Below are 21,964 nucleotides of genomic sequence, written 5' to 3'. Positions count from 1 at the left end.
TTGATCATCAAAAAGCATCGACAAGTGTGGCTTAGCTGCACGAGCTAGAAGTCACGAATGTATGACGTAATTACAAAATATGAATTTTTATTCAGTTTTTGCCCTTAAAATATCTCCATGAGGTGTCAAGTTTGGCAGCCTGTAAGGTGGTCCCATCTTCTGAATCTGCTCTCCAGTCCTTACAAGGAAAAAAAGCGAACATATTGAGGATGGGCTCAGTTAAGCTATAGGCTTCCTGAACGTCATATTGAGCAACAAAATATCTTTAATAACTGGTGCTTTCGCAAGAGAAATTTCACCTCGTCGTGAATGACACATTACACAACTGGTATCACAGGCGTTCCTCCCATTATCATCCCTCATTGTGACCCCTTTTCTTCCTCTCTTCCCCCTCCCTTACGTAGAGTAGCAGGCCAGATGCTCCATTATCCGGCCGACCTCTCTACATCTTCCAATCATTAAAATACTTCTTCTTCACCTCGTCGTGTTTATGTGCTTTTTTTCAATTGCGGGTTAAGTCTGCTTTTGTTGTTTTTTATTTCACGCACAATTAAGCACAATTAAGGCAGCGATTTTGGAAATACTAGCCTACAGCTGCCCGCTTGTGACCACTGAAGTAAGTTTCACTTTAGCTGCACGCGCGTGAGACGGTCCACCACAACATAGGACGCTGTGATACAAGGCCTGAACCTTCTGAAAAAAAAAAAGAAAAAGCTTCACAATTCCTAAAATCTGCAATAAAATTACATCATTGTGCATGTTATGCATGCAGCTAGATTATTCTGTCACTTTTATGACGAATGTCGAAGTGAAATGCATTGATACGCTCTTTAAGACCGTCTTTTGTTTCACTTTTAGCTGAAGCGCACAATTTATTTTTCCAGCTCACCTCTCTGACTTGTTATCGCTTATTGGTAGTCGACAGTGTGCTAAGAAAATATGGCACGAGTTTCAAATCACAGTGGGCTCGTGCAGGAGTGCAGCCGCCTGCAAAGTCGTTTTTGACTCCATCCCTGTGTCCTAAAGCAGGTTCTCGGTAAAAAGAATAATTTTTCACAACTAAAGGTTGCTGTCTTGAAATGCACGTGGACCTTTTCTCGCAGGAATCTTTACCGAACTTCAAAAGCATAAATGGCTAGAATATCCCTTTGTAGTCACTTGTAGGTATATACTGAAGCAGCCCAGACAGAATAAAACTTGAGAAATACATATCATCCATTAGCCAAATCTAATTTATTCCAATTCGAAATTTTACCGCTTTTCTAGTCTCGCTTAGAATCAACATTAGCTGCTCCAGGACTATGTGCCCATACGATTCCCAGTCCATTCCACAAGTTTCAAAATGTGTAATGATACCGGAATCATTCCAACTCCGGAGCTGCCACTCCGCAACTCTGGTATACTCATGGAGTATACCGCAAACTTCGTTCTGTTGGAAAATGTGATTACGGGGAACTTACGAGATCTGAAATAACAAAACACTGAGGAAAATCATTCCTGCATCTTTTTTCATCGTAGGAAGTGCTCTCGAGCAGTTCACTTCTCGCAAAGGGGCCGGAGTACGGACTGCTACACAACTGGTTGGGAACTGGCCTACTTACAAGGTATGTAGCACTAGCACTCGGCACATTGCATGAGTAGGTATATCTGACGCAGAGGTTTACATATCCTTGTAATAAACAACGCATTCTCTCGTTTAGATGATCATGCAGCTTGTACATAATTTATTCTGTAGGTTTGAAGAGATCAAACTAGCAACTAGTCTATTAAACACAACAGCGTCATCGCTGTTGTGTTCCAATATATTTTTTTTTCGGCTATGGTTATCAGCGAAAGAAAACCACAGCCCGTCTTCTTGTAACTTTTTCTACGTAAGAGTGTTTTCATATTGACCAGACATAGGGCGCTCGCCATTTATGAGCGCGATCGGTGTGATAACTGGGCCCCCACGTCGGCGATGACCAATCTTGCACGGGGCTTATACGAAAGAGAAGTTTTGCGATTACGCGGCCCAGTTTTGCATAACCATCCTGAAAGAGAGAACCTTGAAGTGTAGTAACCAAGTTTGAACTGCACAGTAAAATGACTAATGTTGAGGCTTTGCGCTTTTACATCAGCACACCTCTTCTTGGCTTCGAGGAAAGCTTTTGTGCGTGCACGCGTTTAGGTGGCGGGAAAGGGGGGAGATGGAGATATGTGCGGTAGACTGTTTTTCTTGTGACAGCCTTCACAAATGTGTATGTACATAGGGGCGGAAGCGCTTTTTAACATGAAAAGTAAAAAAAGAGGCTAAGCTGTTAAGGAACCTGTTTTCTGAAATTCCTTGAAGGGATACTGAACAAAAGTATGAAAAAATGGGTGAAGCATGGAAATTCGGCTCCGAAGACGCAACTGTTCCGATGCGCAGTGTTTATTTCACATATTTTTAAATGAATTACTGTATTTTTGGAGGAATGTGAGCGTGCGGCGGCTGCTCGCCGACCGCCGTCATGTCATGTATGCCGTCTTGCAGCCGCTGCAGCAACCATAGAGTTTCCTGCAATAATTACTAGAGGGGACTCTGGCGCAGCAATCGTTCAGCCACCAGGGAACGATGACAAGTACGTGGATTTCTCTCATCTTCGTGCTTGTGGATTCAGACGGTCTTATGGCTTTGTTTATTACGCTATCTTTGCCTTAATTGTCGCAAATTATACAGCAATCTATACTTTTCGAAGTGAAGAAGACGCTGCGAACACGCACAATCGCTGTTAATTGCGATGATTCAGCTTGTCGAGGTGGCCAAATCGAAACGCGCCAAGCGTATCGAGGCACTGGCTTGCCCGCGATAGATTCATAAGGGCGTTTTATGTTGTTGTCATTGCGTCCGGGACGTAATGGTTTCAACGTCGGGCTTCTGCGCTAGAGGTCCTGTGTTCGAGTGTTGCTGTTGGACAATTTTAATAATGTTTATTTAGTTATTTATTATGCAGTAGTTCGTTGAAAATGACGAGTTTACAAAGACGTTTGAAGCCAGAAGGACGAGGTTTAGACAAATGCATGTACTTCCCATAACTTGCATGCTGGCCCCCACTGCAGCGACCGTAGACACCAGCGCCAGAATTCCCTCTAGTGATTATTGTCCGAAACTCTATGGCAGCAACATAGGTGGGCACCCGAAGGAGGTTTAAAAAAACTGAATTTTTTTTTCGAACCTCCCTAGGGCAGCCGGCGCTTCCATGAGGTCCGCGTGCTTTGCTCTTTACACCCATGTTGGCTACAATGCGCGCGCAGCCATATCCATATCCATATCCTTCGAAGCTTTGGCTCTGTCGTAAAAACATGAGACGTCTTGTCTCGCCCGACAATACTTTTCTCACACTCTCGCGCGCAGCAGCGTAGATGCATTCTCTTGCGTTGTGCCAGGTGCTTCACTAATCACATTACAAAGCAGTACACAATACAAACGACCCGCCGTGGTTGCTTAGTGGCTATGGTGTTAGGCTGCTGAGCACGAGGTCGCGGGATCGAATCCCGGCCACGGCGACCGCATTTCGATGGGGGCGAAATGCGAAAGCACCCGTGTACTTAGATTTAGGTGCACGTTAAAGAACCCCAGGTGGTCGAAATTTCCGGAGTCCTCCACTACGGCGTGCCTCATAATCAGGAAGTGGTTTTGGCACGTTAAACCCCATAATTAAACTTTCAAAAACCAATACAAACAGCGATTTTCAAAACTTGGGCGCAAGCTCCGTTTGCGGAAACAAGTATGCGGCCGCGATTAACTGCGCAACTGAGACGTCGTTCGCGGCCGTCCGGCGCTGTCCATGCGGGTGGAGAGAGGCGGGCGATGGCTGGCATACCGGTATCCGACACAAAGTCAAGGAAACGTTACTTACCCTAGTTCGCTGCGAGGCCGCTAGAAGCGGCATTTTTGCGAAAAATACAGTAAATACATTAGTTTCCGCTAGTTCCTGCCTGAAAACAAGGTTGTGTCAACCAATTTCAACACCGAAGCTTTCATTTAGGATAAAAAGCTCGGCGGCAAAATGTTTGTTCAGTATTCCTTTTACATCTACATAAAAAAAAATTAAGACGTCACACAAGGAAACAAGTTGGGCGGGTTCCTGGATATAACTTTGAGCAAAGCATTGGGGCATACAGTGAGAACAATACAAGGCAATGTGGATGTGTTTAGAACCGCAGGGCTTTATCCATAGCCTCGCTTCGTTACAGGCATTGTTAAAGAGTTTGTTCCCTATAAACTTTTTCATCGGACGAGCCTTTCCTCCTCTCTGGATTGCGCTAGCCAGCGCTATCGGCGCGGCGCTGCTTCGATGTGTTGCAGTCACGTCTTGCGGAACAATTTGGAGAGGTTTTACCTCGTTCTCCGTGAAATTTACTTCATGTCAGTTCATACAAAGTCGCCCAAGAACCGCTGCGTAGCCTTTCGGTGCAGCGGTAACTACAGTGTTCGGAAATTTCTCTTGGCTGCGCAAACATGCGACGTGCGTCATCAGCCGCGGTGTGTGTATCTGTTGCGAATTATTTTGGCAGTATCTCTTTTCACTCGTCGAAGAAAACCGGCGTCTGTGACTTGCGAGCGTGAATTGGAAAAGCTTTACTAACACATACGAATGCTCGTGTACGGCCAACCCAATGCAACCCCCCCGAAACATCTAAGCGCAAATCGTTATAAAACATTTGCGCTCTCACACATTACAAGTCTAGTATACTTGACATCGTATACGCTATGTCTGCGTTAACCTCCTGTATGAGGCCCACGGCGTTGCTCAACACAGCGATTACTGCAGCTGGTAAATCAGCGAGATACATATAAGGTTAGTGCTTTGGCATTGCCTTTTTGCCCTCTAAAGCAGTAATATTCAAAACAGATCGCATCTAAAGAATCCGACGGCTATTTGTGAGGACACAATTTACGAAAGACGGGTTAGTGCTCGCTGAGGATGGGACGAGCAAGACCTAACAAAAAAAAAATATTACTGGGTTACAACCTCTCCTGCTGCGAAAAAAGAAAGAACACAGGATAACGCCGCAGTAAGACGTCGAATGATCACGTCGCATGCTTCGCGCTCTACAAAGCGCAAACATATCTATAACCCAGCCTCTGTCACTGCTTCGGACGCTCGCGCAGTCCGTGACTGGTCGCTCGCCCACTCGACAAGCGTGATTCACATTGTACTGCATGCTCTTATTACCAGCTAAAACTATTTTATTCGTGGGCGGCAACCCTGTCCAACAGACGAGGTAGTTGCGCAATGCATCTGCAGATAACAGCTAGCAAAAGTAAACAGCACAACTTATTCTCAAGCAGAACTGTACCCGCTGTGTTAAAATCGTCATATGTTTCGTAACTACTCATTGCTGGTAAACCACAGATTAGACATGCAGTGAGAATGCTGCAGTAAGGCCACATTAGTAAAATGAATTTTCAGAAATACACAACTGATCTCCGAGGCTGACTGTATGCTCAAACACGCACGCACACATCGCGCTGCAGGTGCTTCGTCCACCTCAACCCCACGAGAAGCTATTGAATCACTTCAGTACGGCTCGCGGTACCGTTTCCAACGTGGAAGATGCCAAGTCATGCTAAATAGAGCGTCACTATTCACCAGAAACTGCCGCCGAGCGCATACGTGGCAGACATCAGGCAGCGCTCGCCGCAAGCCAGCATGCCAAAGGCCAGCATGCCACTGCCTACGCAATATGACGGCGCCCATGAAAAAAAGAAAAGAGGAAACCCTTTGCATATGAAATTGACCACTATTGAGAATTAACGCAATGCTTCCACCGCGCACATCAACCTCAATGCTAACATTGTTCTAGCGAAAGAAGACACGGTCGCGGGAATAGAGGAAAAGGCAGACGATCGTAATGTGTAAGACAAAAATATATGTCTTCAAGGCGTGTGGCTCAACTTCCCTTGTGGGTTTTTCTGTCCACGAGAACGAAAACGCTAACTGCGTCCTCCTTGCGCGCCCAGAATACTTTGCAGAAAAGGCAGCAGAGACTGTAATAGGAAGACTTGACCAGTGATCCCTATCTGTAAATAAATACTTGAACCATGGACTACGAGATAGGGGCTGCACCGAAAAGTTAAAGTCCTCTTAAGAGATCCGTTAGTGGACACAGGTTTAGATAAGCCATATTGGTATAGTTGATGCCGCATATCGGTGTATGCTGTTGTGGCGTTTCCCCGAAGAGTACCTCAAACGCTTGTGTGCCGGCCGAGGCCGACGAGAAACCAATCCTCGTTATTGCAGCTTGACAAGTACACGTATATATCAACGTGTACGTCACACATGCACCGGGCATAACTGGAGTATATAGGGAGTAAAATACATTAGACAATACGATAATACTATGGAATAATACATTAGACAATACGATAATACGTGGAATAATAATGGTGCGACTGTTGCAAATTTTAATTTGTTGCTGTAAACGATATTTGAAATAAGCCATGTCGATGGAACTTGATTGTGACTGCACCGGTATATCCTATACTTGTATTTATCAGGCGCAATGAAGCGTGCTCGCGGTCTCCTGTGCTTGCATGGTACAGTGAATCACTGTTGATTATTTTTGGAGCTATGCTTGTGGCCAGCTGTTTGTTTTCTCTTTTCTTTCTTTTCCTTTTCTTTTCTCCTTTGATGTTTTTGAAGGCCGGTGAAGTATTAGAGTGTTTTATTTCTGCCTCAGTTACACTAATTCATATCTTTAATCGGAACAGTTCTGTCAAGGCCCCATTATAGAGTCTAAAACTTATATAAAAAGTGAAGCGACACCATACGGACGTGGGTGGCCGTTGCTGTATTTATTTAGCAGCAAAAATTCATGCACAACATTTCTTTGACTAGGCTCACTGCATGAATATCTGAGGCGATCAATATACATCTAATTTAATTCAAACTGTATAAAAACCGGCTGTGCGAGACTTATTTTATACAATTCAAGGCTCTCGAAAGTTCCCCGGTTCTCTGAAGATGAATTTACAATAACTTTAATATTGTCGTCAACAGCGTCGGCGAGGACCCCGTAAAGTGCTGAAAATAGGAAGCTCCTCGTTCCAAAAACCGCGACAACTGTCGCATGAACGCCGATGGGCGGCTGGGCTAGAAAACTCTATCCGCCATATGCGAGTGAGGTGCGCCTTGTTGGAGCGCCTGGGCGACGGAAGCACTTATAGCGCAGATGAATACCCTGCCGTCACCGTTCGCATCAACGCACCATCCGTGGGACCTGTCCTTATCACGTCGAGGCCGCTAAATGAATGCGTTCTCCTGTCGTGGCGTACGTGATCAATCGCTCCCCGACCCGGCCGTCATCGTTGCAGGACAATGACATCTTTTGACGGCCACGTGCAAGAAACGAGTCAACTCTCGAACCATGGACGTCTCCTCTACAAGCCGTAAAGACCCACAGAAGCATACCATTAGAACACCTAGCACAACTCCCACGGAGTAGGCTACCGTTACGGGGGATTGCAATAGAGAGCTTTAGCCTGTCCGGTACTCGGGTAAATGCAAGCGGACTGGGCGTTTTACCGCCTGAGCGGAGGCGTAAACGGAAATGGCCAGCACGGTGCAGTCACCTGGTGGCGCAGTGCTGAACCACACAAATTCAGCTCATATTGCAGTAACCAAGTGGATTTTTACTTTGCTGGCGGTGTAAATTGTTGGCACCAACACGAATACACCGCTGCCGAAAATTTGCACCAGCAGCAAGGTAAAAATCCACTTTGTTACTTCCTATTTTGTTAGTTACTTTCGATCTCCAACATTCTATTTTTTTTCTGAAGTATCAAATGCACTAATTATTAATTTCTACATCGTGACATTGCCATGTGGCGTTGTGCCTACTCAATGAAACTACAGTGTTCAAGAGCATAATCGGCAGCCATATAGTTCTTTTCAGAGTTAAATAAAATTAGTGACTTAGACATATTCTAGAAAGCACAGCTGGTAAGCTTGGCGCGATGAAATTATCCACCGAAAGAAGCCGGCGAAAGTCCTTGTGATAACATATACAGTCTAGCCCGGTTATAACGAAGTCGGCGGGAATCGGAAATCACTTCGCTATATCCGCTATTTCGTAATATGTGGACTATGAAAAAAAAATGCAAACATGGGCATACCGATTTATTGCCGCTGAAAAAAGTGGTCCTTCGTCCCCGGAACACGTTTCGCGAGTGCGGACTTCAGGATTGCGGCTTCCATACCATCCAACTGCGAACCAAAGATCTGGTCGAACTCCGGACTCCCGAGGTACATCAGTAGCGTGTCAATAGCTGCGATAGCTGCTGCGGGGGTGACCGGCTTAGGGCCGATTTACGCTCGAGCCGCCCATCGCCGCAAGCCGCACCGCACGCTTGCGGTCGCGCGAAAAATTGCACATATCAAACACTTGTGCACAAATTTCGCTTTACAATGTGTAAGGTATGCACTGTGCACACAGTGTAAATGGTAATTTGTGCACAAGTACTGGATACGTGCAATTTTTAGCGCGACCGCAAGCGTGCGGTGCGGCTTGCGGCGATGGGCGGCTCGAGCGTAAATCGGCCCTTAGGGGCACAACACGAGACCGGCGTGCCATGCAATGCAGTGAAGCAACCTTTCGCTCCGCGGGATAGCAGACGACGCCACGAAAGGACGCCGTCAGCCGAATTTTGCTATCATTTTCGCTGAAAAAATCGCCTCAAGGGCGCAAAAATGTGTTGACTGACATAATATTTTTCGGTTGGTATTAAATCTCTTCGTTATATCCGCTGACGCGCTCATATTTACTTCGTTAAAACCGGACCCGAAATGTATTGAAAATGCAAAAATGGGAATGGGAAATCAAAATCCCTTCGTTATAACCGCTATTTCGCTATAAGTGGCTTCGTTATAACTGGGCTAGACTGTATCAGCCGAATTAAGTCAGCTTTTAGGTGGAAATAAAAGTAAAATTAAGCAATGTTTGCCATGTTTTAAAGGTATAATAAAACTGGTGTATTTATTTATTTACTTACTTATTTTGTAAAGAGGTTTATTAGTCCCTTGCGTTTGGGACCTACAGTTAGCGCAGGGCGCGGACTCTCAGATCGAGCGCCATTCACAAGCAAAAGCACTGGAGAGGACGACCCCCTATATTGTTCCAATCCTCTACAATTACCCCCGGCAACGAAAAGGGAGCCACCTGGCGACCTAACAGCTTGTCACTATGAGTGGGTGATGTTAGGTCTTGAGGCGGTCGACGTTGACAATGTCTCGTCCACCACGGCACATGTGTGAAGACAGTTCAACGGGCTCAAATCACGTAGATGACCGGAGGTGCGCGTTCGACGACGTGGTAGGGTCCTTCATACTTGGGTAGTAGTTTCGACGAGCGGCCAGGTGCAGTGGAAGGGGCCGAGAGCCACACAAGCGCTCAGGGGACGAACGTGGGCCAGAAGTGGTATCACTGAGAACGCTCTTCTGGCGCTGTTAGTGATTTGAAGTAAAGGCCCGCGCGAGATCGTGACACTCTTCGATATGCCTGGCTGTGGCAGAAATAGGCGCACACACAAATACATCCGGCTTGTACAGAAGGATTGTGTCGATTGTGGGCGACGGGTGCCGGCCGCACAATAAGAAAAAATGTTAAAAGCCAGTGGTGCTCTGAGCGGCGGTATTTTAGGCGTAGGTTGCGAAAGGCAGAATGGCATCCCAATTTGTGTGGTAGGAGGCTAAGTACATTGCGAACATGTCGCCAAGCGTACGGTTAAAGCGTTCTGTGAAGCCATTGGTCTGCGGACGTTAAGCAGTAGTTGTGCGATGCACAACGTGGCATTTTTTGAGGATGGCTTCGACGACTTCCAACAAGAAGATACGTCCGCGATCGCTGAGCAACTTCTGTGGTGGACCATGACCCAGTATGAATCGGCAAAGCAGGAAGGAGGCAACATCGCGTGCTCTAGCCGCTGGAAGCGCGGCAGGTTCGGCGTATCGCGTGATCTGGTCAACAGCCACGATGGCCCAGCGGTTACCAGCAGATGTCAGGGGAGGAGGCATATACATATCTATGCCAACGCGCCCGAACGGCCGGGAAGGGTAAGGTAACGGTCTTGGACCGGCTGGCGAGAGGCGCTGTGAAGATTTCCGGCGCTGACAATTGGGGCACGAAGCGAACGAACCTATCAACGTAGCTGTACATCCCGCGCCAGTATAGTACCGCTGTCGAATGCGCTGGTAAGTTTTGAATACTCGCGAGTGTGCAAAATGTATAAGAGAGGAATGAAACGTATATTTCAGAACGCAGACTGTGGGTTACTACTAGCAACCACTGGCGGCCATCGGCGGTGTAATTGCGTTGGTGGAGTAGGTGTTCGCGAATGGCGAAATGGTGGGATTGACGACGTAATGCGCGAGTGACTGGTTGTGCCGATGGATCAAAGAGCTAATCTATCAGCGAGGTGATCCAGTGGTCCTTGCGCTGTTCGTAAGCGATGGCGCGAAGGTCTGTGGAAAAAACGGCAAGCTGAGACACGGAGCAGCGGGCATTGTCGTCGGGCAAGGGAGAGCTTGAGAGGGCGTCGGCGCCCGCTACGGTAGAGCACACAAATATCGTACTCCTGCAGGCTGAGGGGTCCTTCAGTGACAACCAACAAAGTGCGTCGTGGTCCGTGACGACGTCAAATGTGCGGACATACAGATATGGCCGTAGTTTATCAGGAGCCCAGCTGATCGCCAAAACATTCTTTTTCCGTCACGGTGTAGTTACTCTCGCCTTTCGTAAGCGTGCAACTTGCATAAGCGACAACGTATTCAGAATACCCGTAATTGCGCTACGCAAGGACTGCACCGAGGCCAACACCACTGGCATCAGTGTGCACCTCTGTAAGGGCCTTCGGGTCGTAGTGACGCAAAATCGGAGGTGACGTCAGCAAATGGCGCAAGATTGCGAACGCCTCGTCGCGTTCTGACGACCACGAAGTGACGGGCCCGCTGCTCCGAAGGAGCTTCGTCAGGGGCGATATTATGGTGGCGAAGTTTCGGATGAAGCGTCTAAAGCAGGAACACAGACTTACAAAACTGCGCAGTTCTTGGACGGATGTAGGTTTAAGGAATTCGGCAACGGCCCGAAGTTTCGCTGGATCAGGGAGAATTCCACACTTGGAGACGGCGTAACTTCTATAACCTAAAATTGTCAGCTGCCGAGCAGCGAATCGGTACTTCTCGAAGTTTACCTGTAGCCCTGCGTTTGTTAAGCATGGTAAAACAGACCGGAGCCGTTGAAGGTGCGCGGAGAAGTCAGGAGCAAAAACAACAACGTTGTCAAGATAGTACAAACACTCGTGCCACTTCAAGCCGCGCAGAACTGTGTCTATCATGCGCTCAAATGTTGCGGCCGCATCAAAAAGTCTAAAACGCAATACGTTAAATTCGTATAAGCCGTCGGGTGTGACAAAAGCTGTCTTCGGGCGATCGGCGTCTGCCACGGGTACTTGCCAATACCTTGAGCGCAAATCTAGACTATGCTCTACCGTCTGTGGCTAGGCGTTGCCTTTACAAACGCCTATGCTTTCCTCATAGGAATGGCCAACAGCCCCACGTGCGACACATGTAACATCGACGAGACGCTCGCACACATTATCTGTGTCTGCCCGCGATACAGTGCTGAGAGACAAGTGATGTGCAGAGTGCTGGACCAGTTGGACAATCGTCCACTTTCAGAACTAAAAGCTTTAGGCCAATGCTCCGAAAGAACATCCGCGTTGAAGGCCTTACTCGCGCTAGTAAGGTTCTTGCGGTCCACGGGGCTTCACGACAGACTCTAAGAATGCCGCCCCCTACCACTCTGTAGTGTACGCGCTTTGTTTGTGCTTGTCTCCCTTTCTTTCTATCTCCCCCTTCTACTCTGTTTCTCTTTTTATCCCTCTTAACCCTTCCCCCTGCGCAGGGTAGCCAACCGGAACTACCTCTGGTTAACCTCCCTGCCTTTCTCTACATTATTTTCTCTCTCTAGAGGTGAAAAGAATGCTGCGCCTTGTAGACTGCCAATCGCGTCGTCTATGCGTGGGAGAGGGTAGACGACCTCGCGAGTGATCATGTTCAGGCGGTGGTAGTCCACAGAAAACCGCAAAGAACCATCTTTTTTCGTAACTAGGACGATAGGGGATGCCCATGGACTGTTGGAAGTTCGTATCATCTCGCGGTGAAGCATGTCATCGACTTGTTCGTTGATTACACGACGTTCTGCAGGAACTACACGATACGGCCATTGCAGCAATGGCGGCTGCGGGACAGTACCGATGCGATGTGTAACGGTTGGCGTCCGGCCCAGGGAAGACTGCCCTACATCGAAAGAAGAACGAAATTCTTCTAGAAGGCACCAAATCTGAGACCGCAGGATCGGTACAAGGGCATCGGCAATAGAAGAACCGGACACATCACTGGGTGATAGGTCACACGTACAAACAGTACTAAACACACTGGAACTAGCACAGTAATTGTCATTGCGCGTCTTCGATAGCTTCTACATTGCAAAGACATTCCCGTCGGAGCAGCAACATAGGGTATGGAAACGGGTTGCAGACGAAAATGGTGTTGTAGCCCTGTGTTATGTCCACTGTCTCAAAAGACAGCAGCAGACCTTTCCAAGTGAGAAAGCGGTCAGATGGAGAGAATAGTGCACCAGCATCCCAGATTACCCTGCAAGAAATGTAATGCAAAAGAATGGAAAGTTGGGCAAGTTGGTACAGTAACATGATCTTAAATTGTAGCGCGAAGTGACACAGACAGAGACTATATATATATAGAAGCAATAAAAATTTAGTTGAGAGTTAGCGCTCGTCCTGTCTGCTTCCAGTCTCTGTCTGTGTCACTTCACGCTACAATTCAAGATCATGTCCCCTGCAGGACATGGGCACGACCGTTGAGGTGTTGGGAGGAATGCGGATGTCGGCTTAGACAAGTATTTTCCTCTAAAGCGAAGAATTGCCAGCGGAAAATCTAACAGTGGCGAGAGTTCAATTTCGGCACGTGCGCAACGAACAACGGCATTGTAGCGCGAGAGAAAATTCCAGCCGAGGATAACCTCATGAGAGCACGAGGAAAGGATGATGAATTCTAAGGCGTATATAATGTCGGCAATGACAACACGAGCAGTGCAAGCCGCAAAGGGGTGAACATGCCGAGTACTGGCTGTAGGAAGAGACAGTCCAGAAAGGGGCGTCGTGACTTTCCAAAGTAAGCGCAAAGTTTAGCGTTCATAGTACGCACTGCGGCTCCAGTGTCCACGAGTGCAGGTGTGCGAACACCGTCAACAAACACTTCGATTACGTTCGAGGGATTGCGGTGAGGATTTTCACATTGCGGCGTTGTCGCAGCCCTAGCCTCTTGCACTGCGACGATTAGTTTTCCTCGCCCAGAGTACTGGGCGATGTCGCATCGGCGACAGTGAGCGATGGCGTCGAGAAGGTGAGCGGCGGGTAGTTGCGGTTGGGCGCAATGTCGGCAACATAGCCGACAGGTGGCCGTAATATGGACGGTTGGACTGGCTTGTCAGGGGGGTGCAGTGCTAGGCGGCTGCATACGATTACAAAAAAACGTGCGACGTGACCGGCGTAGCCACACGGCAAATCATATTGGCAGGCTATCGGGAGTACGCCACCGGCTCGACGGGGCAGCTCCCATCCATGCCATAGGACAAGTTGTACGGGACGGTCGATGACATGACTGCACGACGGGTGGCAGTCGGGGTCTAGGCACGAAGTTGGCAGAACGGAGAGGCATACTTGAAGAGAGTGGTGGGGTCCTCCCGAAGACTTCAGCGTAGCTTAGTGGTTCAGCCGCAAGAAGATGTTGGCCCTGGTCTGGCAAGACCTCGGCACTTTCTTGCTCGATCGCGCGACTGAGAGGAGGCATAAAATTTGATGCAGACTTTTGGAGATGCAATCAAGGAGAGCTGGCGTGCAACTTCCTCGCGAACGAAGGCTTTCATTTCAGCAAGCAACGCTGACTGGTCGGAGATGGTAGCCAAACCAGCAATGAGGTCGTCGCGCGGGGAAGGGCGACGTGCCAACGAGCGCTACCTACATAGCTTCTCGTAGTTTCAGCATAGAGCGACAATGTCTGTCACACTGATGATTCCTGGCAAGTAGCATATTGAAAGCATCGTCCTCTGCTGGAATGCTGCGCTTGCTGGGATGCGTGTTCAGGTATGGTTGAGCGTACGGTATGGGATCGAAGTTCCAGGGTTGACGTTGTAGACCGAACCAAGCTCCACAACTTGTAAGGGCGTTTATTAGTCCCCGACGTTTGGGACCGACCATTAGCGCAGGGCACGGTCTCGCAGCACGAGCGGCATTCACGAGCAAAAGCACTGGCGAGGACGACCCTCTATATCGTTCTAATCCTTCACTACAATTTATTTATTTATTTATTTATTTATTTATTTATTTATTTATTTATTTATTTTTTTATTTATTTATTTATTGTACAGTCAGGGCACAAAATGCGTGAGATAGATATGCTGATAGGGTAACTGATCACTTTGCAATGAAACAAACGATGGTCATTGTGCAAGCGTGTAAATCGGAATATGAACTGGATATTTTTTCATTTATTTACAAATACTGCAGACCCTATTCGCGCCCAAGCAGGAGTGGGTACATATAGCAACGTGAATTACAAATGTCAATTAGCAATTAAGAACACAACAAAAACATGTACATATATCATTGTAACACTATACGTAACAGAAATAAACATTAACATACAACAGTGCAATACATAAACAAAATAACAATGAAAAAGCGTAACGCAAAAGCAACTGCTTTATTGCGGCAATTTAGAGGTCAAAGAAAAAGTTATTTGAAAGCTGAACGAACGATTCTGTTGTATTAGCGTTAACGTATTAGCGTATTAGCGTATTAGCGGATATGAAGTTCCGTCTGTCATAAATTATGTGCCAGTTAGTTATAGTTCTCAACAATGTATGTATTACGCTACATAACATATACCTATGTCATTTTTTGTAGTAGTTTGTGTAGAAGTGTTTGTTACAGTCCTCCGAACGAATAGCGTAGTCAGCAAATCAGAATCGAGTCTCGTCGTAATATCACACAACCCAACAAAACCGTGCATCGACAGCACAACAATACTGACACAATTTTACACAGAATGGCAGCGGCTGTGAAACGCTTGTGGGTATTATTTTCAGATGCCACTTCGCTTTCAATAGCATCTCATTTCTATCCGAACACTTTGGTGAAATTAATTCCTGTGGCTAGCAAAAGAAAGAAGCCCAGGTGTGGTTGGTTCTGCATGACCTCCGTCCCATCGCTCAGGCGGCATGATGGAAACGTGAAAAGCGCATCAGGAAAGGTGACTTGATACTGCAGCCGTAATAGATCGCGGTGCAACACCATCCCCTAAAAGGAAAATTTTAATTTAAAAACAGCAGTTACATTTTCCTAACTGATTAATTGCTAATAATTTTCAATTTCTCCTTTACAGAAGTATGACGTGAGGTTCCTTATTTTTTATTGAACAAGTTTTCTACGCACACTGATGTGCAATATATCTACATTTACACAACATATAATACATTTACACCTCATATCTTTTCAAATCCACCCATAATACAAAATAAGACATCTGATTATCAGACTCTAGCCTTCCAGCAGCATGCATACAATGTTTAGGCATGAGGACTTGAAAACATGATGAGGAAAGAAATTTACAATGAGAAATAAAACGCTTGAACGACGAAACAGCCCTGAATGACCTCAAATGATTTGGCGAGCTTGATGCGTGTCCGATGATCAAACCAGAATGAACTGCGGCCTGTACTATTTCGACTTGCATCTGGTAATAATTCCCTCTGACAACGTTGCCTTAGAAAATACAGACAGTGCTAGGAAATCGTAGTACTCAGGAGTAAGGCTCAAAACGCCAGAGTGCTTTTGCAAAATGAAAAATTAAATTTTGGGGTCTCGCGTGCTAAAGCCAGGGTATCATTATGAAGCACTCCGTAGTGGGAGACTCCGGATTAATTTTGACCACCTGTTGTTCTTTACCGTGCAGCCAATGCACGATACAATGTCGTTCTTGCTTTTCTCTCACATCGAAAGGCGCTTCGGGCTCAGCAGCGTGACGCTTTTTGTAAAATAAAGCACGCCTTCTTCGTTTACAGTTGAGACTTGGAAATAAGCAGCTCGCCTACTGAAATTTGAAGTCATTAAGAGCCACAGCACAAGACAATACGGTACAGTTTGTATCGTTCAAATGATTTGGCTAAACCAGAGCTGCAATCCGAGTCGTGAAGCATTATGTGAAGGTGCATATCTTTAAGAGTGTACTACCAAATAAAGCAAAATATTGGTTCAACAAGGCGTCTGCTGAGATGATTTATCTTCATTTCTTGCTTTCTAATTTCACATATCGCAGACAATCATGATCATAGTTATTATCCTTCAGAGCCAGGAAATTTAGATTAGTTCAGTTTAAAAGACAAGCGAAATCAATTTGATTCTTTCTATAGAAATCACATGACAAGCCTCACAAATTAGAAAATGTTTCAGAGGCAGCTCTTTTGATCGAAAGGTGTAATGCTTAAACGAGCCAGTTTCGGTTATTCCGTGTCCATTGCAATTTTGTTCCAGTTTTTTATTTCAATCAAAGAGTGGTTGAAATAAATAGCTCTTATCGAATCACTGCACAATACTTTATAGCAGCGGTACTCTCCGGGAGTTAATATTGTAAACTGTAAATGATACCTGTTAAAACCCGAAATAGTGAATATTATGAATAATTACTTTCACAGCACGTGAATGTTTTACGTTTCCCAGTACAGGCAACAAGTGGAGAGCAAGGAGACGAATGTTTACTCCGGCATTCCATTTTCGCATCCTCGAAGACTTCCGCTCGACCATAAACACTCAGTCAACTGTGCTTGCCGACAAGCTTGGGAAAATGTGTTCACCCGGCAAGCGCACTGACATCGTACCGTTGGTCACGCTGTGCACCTTAGACATCATTTGCGGTAGGTTCCAGATATTATTCCTTCCTTCAGTAAAAGTATAATCACGCCTACAATAAAAACAGCCTAAGACCAGAATTCACCGAAAAACAGTTCCTAAGAACATCAGCTGGCAAAAGGCAAGCAGTTCCTACGAACGAAAAGCTTTGTGATTTCAGTCCTAGATTCTCTAGATTTCTGTCGTACTATATAATGTGGTTCGTAACCTGCGGCTGTCTACACTACTGTCTCATTCTTGCTTCATTCACGGTCATATTTACCGGTCACTCACAACAGACCTCCAGTGTAGCATAAGGTCTAGGAAATTTGCCTGGGTGTCCGGTGGGAAGACCGGGTTGCTTTGTAAGCAAAGTCACTGCCGACGGTACAACAGAGAGCCGGAAGCCACTGAAAAATGATATCGTCCCCTGTTACCAGTCTATTTCATGCCTTTGTTTCGAAGCCCCTGTTTTATTTTTCTGCCTCTAAAGACAGAATTCGTGGGAAATTATTTTCTGTAAAAGTTGCTATAAAGGGTCACCTATTTTCATTGAGAAAACATTTATAATAATAATAATATTTGGGGTCTTACGTGCCAAAACCACTTTCTGATTATGAGGCACGCCGTAGTGGAGGACTCCGGAAATTTTGACCACCTGGGGTTCTTTAACGTGCACCTAAATCTAAGCACACGGGTGTTTTCGCATTTCGCCCACATCGAAATGCGGCCGCCGTGGCAGGGATTCGATCCCGCGACCTCGTGCTCAGCAGCCCAACACCATAGCCACTGAGCAACCACGGCGGGTAAAACATTTCTAGATAGTTGTAATTATGAACACGATTATTCTGCTCAGCCTTAACATCGAAACTGAATTTCCTTTGTCCATCCGTCCGCCCATTATGTTACGCTGACCAAAAGCCTCGTTGCCATCTATGTTATTATGTATTTGTCAGCCCGCCTCCTCATCGCCGCTTTCCCCATCGCCATAGGGCTAAGAAGAAAAAAAGCTTTGTGCTCCACCGCTACAAAATTACTCAAGCTGCAGACGAGGCAAGCTTCAAAAATCTGGCTTATATATATCAGGATTTTGACCCAAACCATGCTTGCAGTGATCGCATATTTGTTTGGTGTATTCAAATAATAAATCGCGACATAATCCAACTTATAGTCAGCTCATAGGTCTCTCTAACGCACACACACACAGAGAGAAAGCAAGGAAAGGAAATGTCAGTAACACTTCATTTGGGCCTAGTTGGTACATAATTCTGAACTTAACGTTACAGCGCAAACACCTAAGACGATCCACAAAAAGAAAGACACGACACACTCTGGCGCTGACTAACAACTTCTTTTTTTCCTTTCGTCGTCGATGCATATATATACCTAGGCCACACAACCGCGCAGGCGCAGAGAACACATTACTGACATCTGTCAACTTATCGGATACGCAAACGTAGGAATTCAAATTCTGATAGGTGCAGGGACAAAGATGTGTCACTAATGCAATTATTGCCTTGTCTTTTTGTGTGGTAGGCCTCTAGGGCAAGCCGCGCATGTTCATTCTTGCTTTTTCCAAGAATTAACGTCCGATCAAGTCGCGCCTCACAATTGCTGCAAGAGTTTATATGCGCAACAAGGTGCGCTCCTTTATCTACATTTTTGGTTACTTTTTGCGTATGTTCCCTGAGTCGCTCATTGACGCAACGCGCTGTCTGGCGAACGTTTGGCATCCTCCTCTGCTCTCCCCGCACCTGCGGAGAAAGCAGAGGAGGATGCCATACGCGTCGAGGAGGTGCCTCATACGTGTCGTGCGCTGTCGGTGTGGTTTAGGCATTCCACTCTCATGTGGTAAGACATGCGTTGGCCAGACAGGGCGTTGCGTCAATGAGCGACTCAGGGAACATGCGCAAAAAGTAGAGAGAGAGAGAGAGAGATGAGAGAGAGAGAGAGAGAAAATGGTAAAAGAAAGGCAGGGAGGTTAACCAGGACTGAGCCCGGTTGGCTACCCTACACTGGGGAAAGGGAAAGGGGGACGGAAAGATGAAAAGAAGAGAAAGTCCACTGGAGATATCAGTCGGTCACTCAGTCCGAATCACAGGCGCTCGCTCAATCCGGTCGCTTTCAGATATCGCAGCAGCGCTTTTGTGGCCTTTTGTAGCTGCGATATGCGAGGCCATGGTCCCAAGATCTTCTTCAAGGTGAACGGCTTCCCATCTAGCTGATTGAGAGCTGTGCAGAGGTCTTGCCTTTCGTTTTCATAAGATGGGCAGTAGCACAGTAGGTGTTCTATGGTTTCCTCGACACCGCAGGCATTGCACTCGGCGCTATCAGCCATTCCAATCAGAAATGCATAAGCATTTGTGAATGCGACTCCCAAACGTAAGCGGCACAGCACTGTTTCCTCATTTCGCGGAAGACCTGGTAACAGCCGCAGTTGCATAGAGGGATCGAGGGAATGCAAGCGGTGGTGAGTGAATTCAGATGTGTGCCACTTCTCCAATGTCAAAGAGTGCGCTAGCTTGCCTAAGTATTGGGCTGCGTCGGTCCGCGATAAAGGTATTGAAACAAGGGTTGCACCTTCGTGTGCTTTTCTAGCAGCTTCGTCAGCGAGGTCGTTGCCGGAGATACCGCAATGACCAGGCAGCCACTGAAACACGACGTCGTGTCCTTTCGCGATCATGATATGGTGCATTTCTCGTATCTCCGACACGAGTTGTTCACATGACCCGCGACGAAGAGATGCCAGAAGACATTGTAAGGCCGCCTTGGAATCGCAGAATATAGCCCACCGATTAGCCGGTTGGTTATTAATATAATCAACGGCACCTCGGAGGGCAACAAGCTCCGAACCAGTCGATGTTGTCAAATGAGAAAGCTTGTATTGGATGCTTAGTGATCGTGATGGTATAACCACTGCGCTGGTGGAGCTGGTCTGAGTGGAAGAGCCATCCGTATATATGTGTATTCGATCAAAGTAGAAAGTGTGCAAACAATCCAGAGCTGCTTGCTTCAAGGCCAAGGTAGGCAGGTCGGTCTTCTTTCTTATTCCTGGAACCGTAAGACGCACTTGAGGTTGTTTTAAACACCACAAAGCTGAGGTTGAACGTGCAGAGGGTGTGAAACCCGATGGTAAGGAGGCACAATGGATGCTGACCTTGTTGGAGAAAGATGCCTGTGGTCGTCGTTCCGGCAGGCACGCAAGAGAGCTTGACTGCATCCGTGAAACATGACGAACATGGGCTCTAAGCGTTTCGGTACTAATATAAGTCGTGATCGGATGGTCTTGAGCCATTACAATGGTTCCAGCTGTTGAGGCGCTGCGCGGAAGGCCCAGACAAACACGTAGTGCCTGCGCCTGCACGCTCTGAAGTTCTCGAAGATTTGACTTGCATGTTTTAGCAAGCACGGGAGAACTGTAGCGTAGGAATCCGATGAACAGTGCTCGATATAACTGTAGCATGGAGCCCACTGACGATCCCCATGTTTTGCCGGCGATGAACTTGAAGACGTGAACAATAGAAGTGAGCTTCTTCTTTAAGTGGGCCACATGAGGGCTCCAAGTAAGGTCTCGGTCTACAATGACGCCCAAAAACCGGTGACTTCTCTTGTAGGAGATAGGCTGACCATTGATGCATACCGGATAAGGAGTCATCGCTTTTCGCGTAAAAGCGACTAACGCACATTTTTCTGTTGAGATGGTAAGGCCTTGTGCGTGAAGGTAGTCAGATGCCTGTGTTGCTGCTTTCTGTAGCCGTGCGTGAACCTGCAGGCGAGTGACCGCTGATGTCCAGATGCAGACGTCATCGGCGTAGATTGAAACACTCACTGTTTCCGGTAGGGATTCGGCCAGCCCAAGAAGCGCGAGGGAGAGAGATGCAAATGAAAGGAAGGCAGGGAGGTTAACCTGACTTAAAACGTCCGGTTTGCTACCCTGCACTAGGGGAAGGGAAAGGGGAAATAAAGACGGAAAGAAGAGGGTGACAAAAATGAAAGCATGAGAAAAAAAATATGAGAAGGGACGAAATGGGGTCATTATAGTCTTTCTAATAGGCCACTGTCACGGAGAAAAGTCAACAGAGCCTTGACCGACTTTTGCTGCGACGACAGTTCACGTCGGCATTCCAAAACTGACTGTTCTGAAAGTGGCCTGTCGTCAAGGCACGCCAACGTGGTCGCTAGTGACAGCCGGTGCGCGCTGTATCGAGGACAGTGGCAAAGCACGTGTTCGATAGTCTCTTCGCCGCCGCAGTGTCTGCAAGCCGCGCTGTCATCCATACCGACTCGGAAGGCGAAGGATCTTGTATAGGCGACACCAAGCCACAGTCGGCAAAGTACTGCTGTTTCGAGTCGAGAGAGTCCAGGTGGGGGTCGAAGTCGAAGGGATGGGTCCAGTCGGTGTAGACGTGTATGCTTTAAGCTGGGTGTGTTCCATAAAGTTTTGATGGCTTCATTTGCAAGCACACGAGTTTTCGTTGCAGCGTCTGTTCTTGAGAAAGGAATGGAGTCTTGCAAGCCCTCCTCGTGTGCAGATCGTGCTGCTGCGTCGGCAAGTTCATTGCCCATTATGCCACAGTGGCTTGGAATCCACTGCAACGTGATGTCGTGTCCTTGCTCGACGAGGTGGTGAAGCAGCAGTCTGATTTCCATAACTAGTTGTTCGTGGGGTCCTCGGCGTAGGGCAGAAACCAAACAATGAAGAGCAGCCTTGGAGTCAGTGAACACGCTCCATTTCCTGGGTAGTTCTTCAGAAATTACACGAAGTGCACAACGAATAGCAGCAAGCTCCGCGGCAGTCGATGTAGTCTGGTGAGATAGTCGAATCTTAATTGTGGAAGGTTTTGCAGGAAAGATCACCGATCCTGCAGACCCATTCACCGTGGTTGAAGCGTCAGTATAAAGATGATGATGCTCGTTGTAAGTCTCATACAGCAAGAGCAGTGAAAGCTGCTTGAGTGCTGGAGACGAGAGTTGGGC

The 21,964-nt window shown here is 47.0% G+C and overlaps 1 protein-coding gene across 2 annotated transcripts in view; it reads left to right on the top strand.

Moving 5' to 3' along the window:
* The window catches only part of LOC135912485 (cytochrome P450 4c3-like), a 48,834-nt gene that overhangs the window by 7,020 nt on the left and 19,850 nt on the right, over positions 1-21,964 (top strand). For both annotated transcript variants that reach the window (XM_065444926.2, XM_065444925.1), the window contains exons 4-5: positions 1,519-1,604; positions 16,820-17,013. In XM_065444926.2, the coding sequence (XP_065300998.1) occupies positions 1,519-1,604; positions 16,820-17,013 (280 nt within the window). The remainder of the gene's footprint in view (positions 1-1,518; positions 1,605-16,819; positions 17,014-21,964) is intronic.

This window comes from Dermacentor albipictus, chromosome 1, assembly GCF_038994185.2.
Source record: "Dermacentor albipictus isolate Rhodes 1998 colony chromosome 1, USDA_Dalb.pri_finalv2, whole genome shotgun sequence".
In the NCBI taxonomy this organism is placed as follows: Eukaryota; Metazoa; Arthropoda; class Arachnida; order Ixodida; family Ixodidae; genus Dermacentor; species Dermacentor albipictus.
The sequence above is the reverse complement of the archived record's forward strand: the minus strand, read 5'-3'. Positions and strand labels throughout refer to the sequence as shown.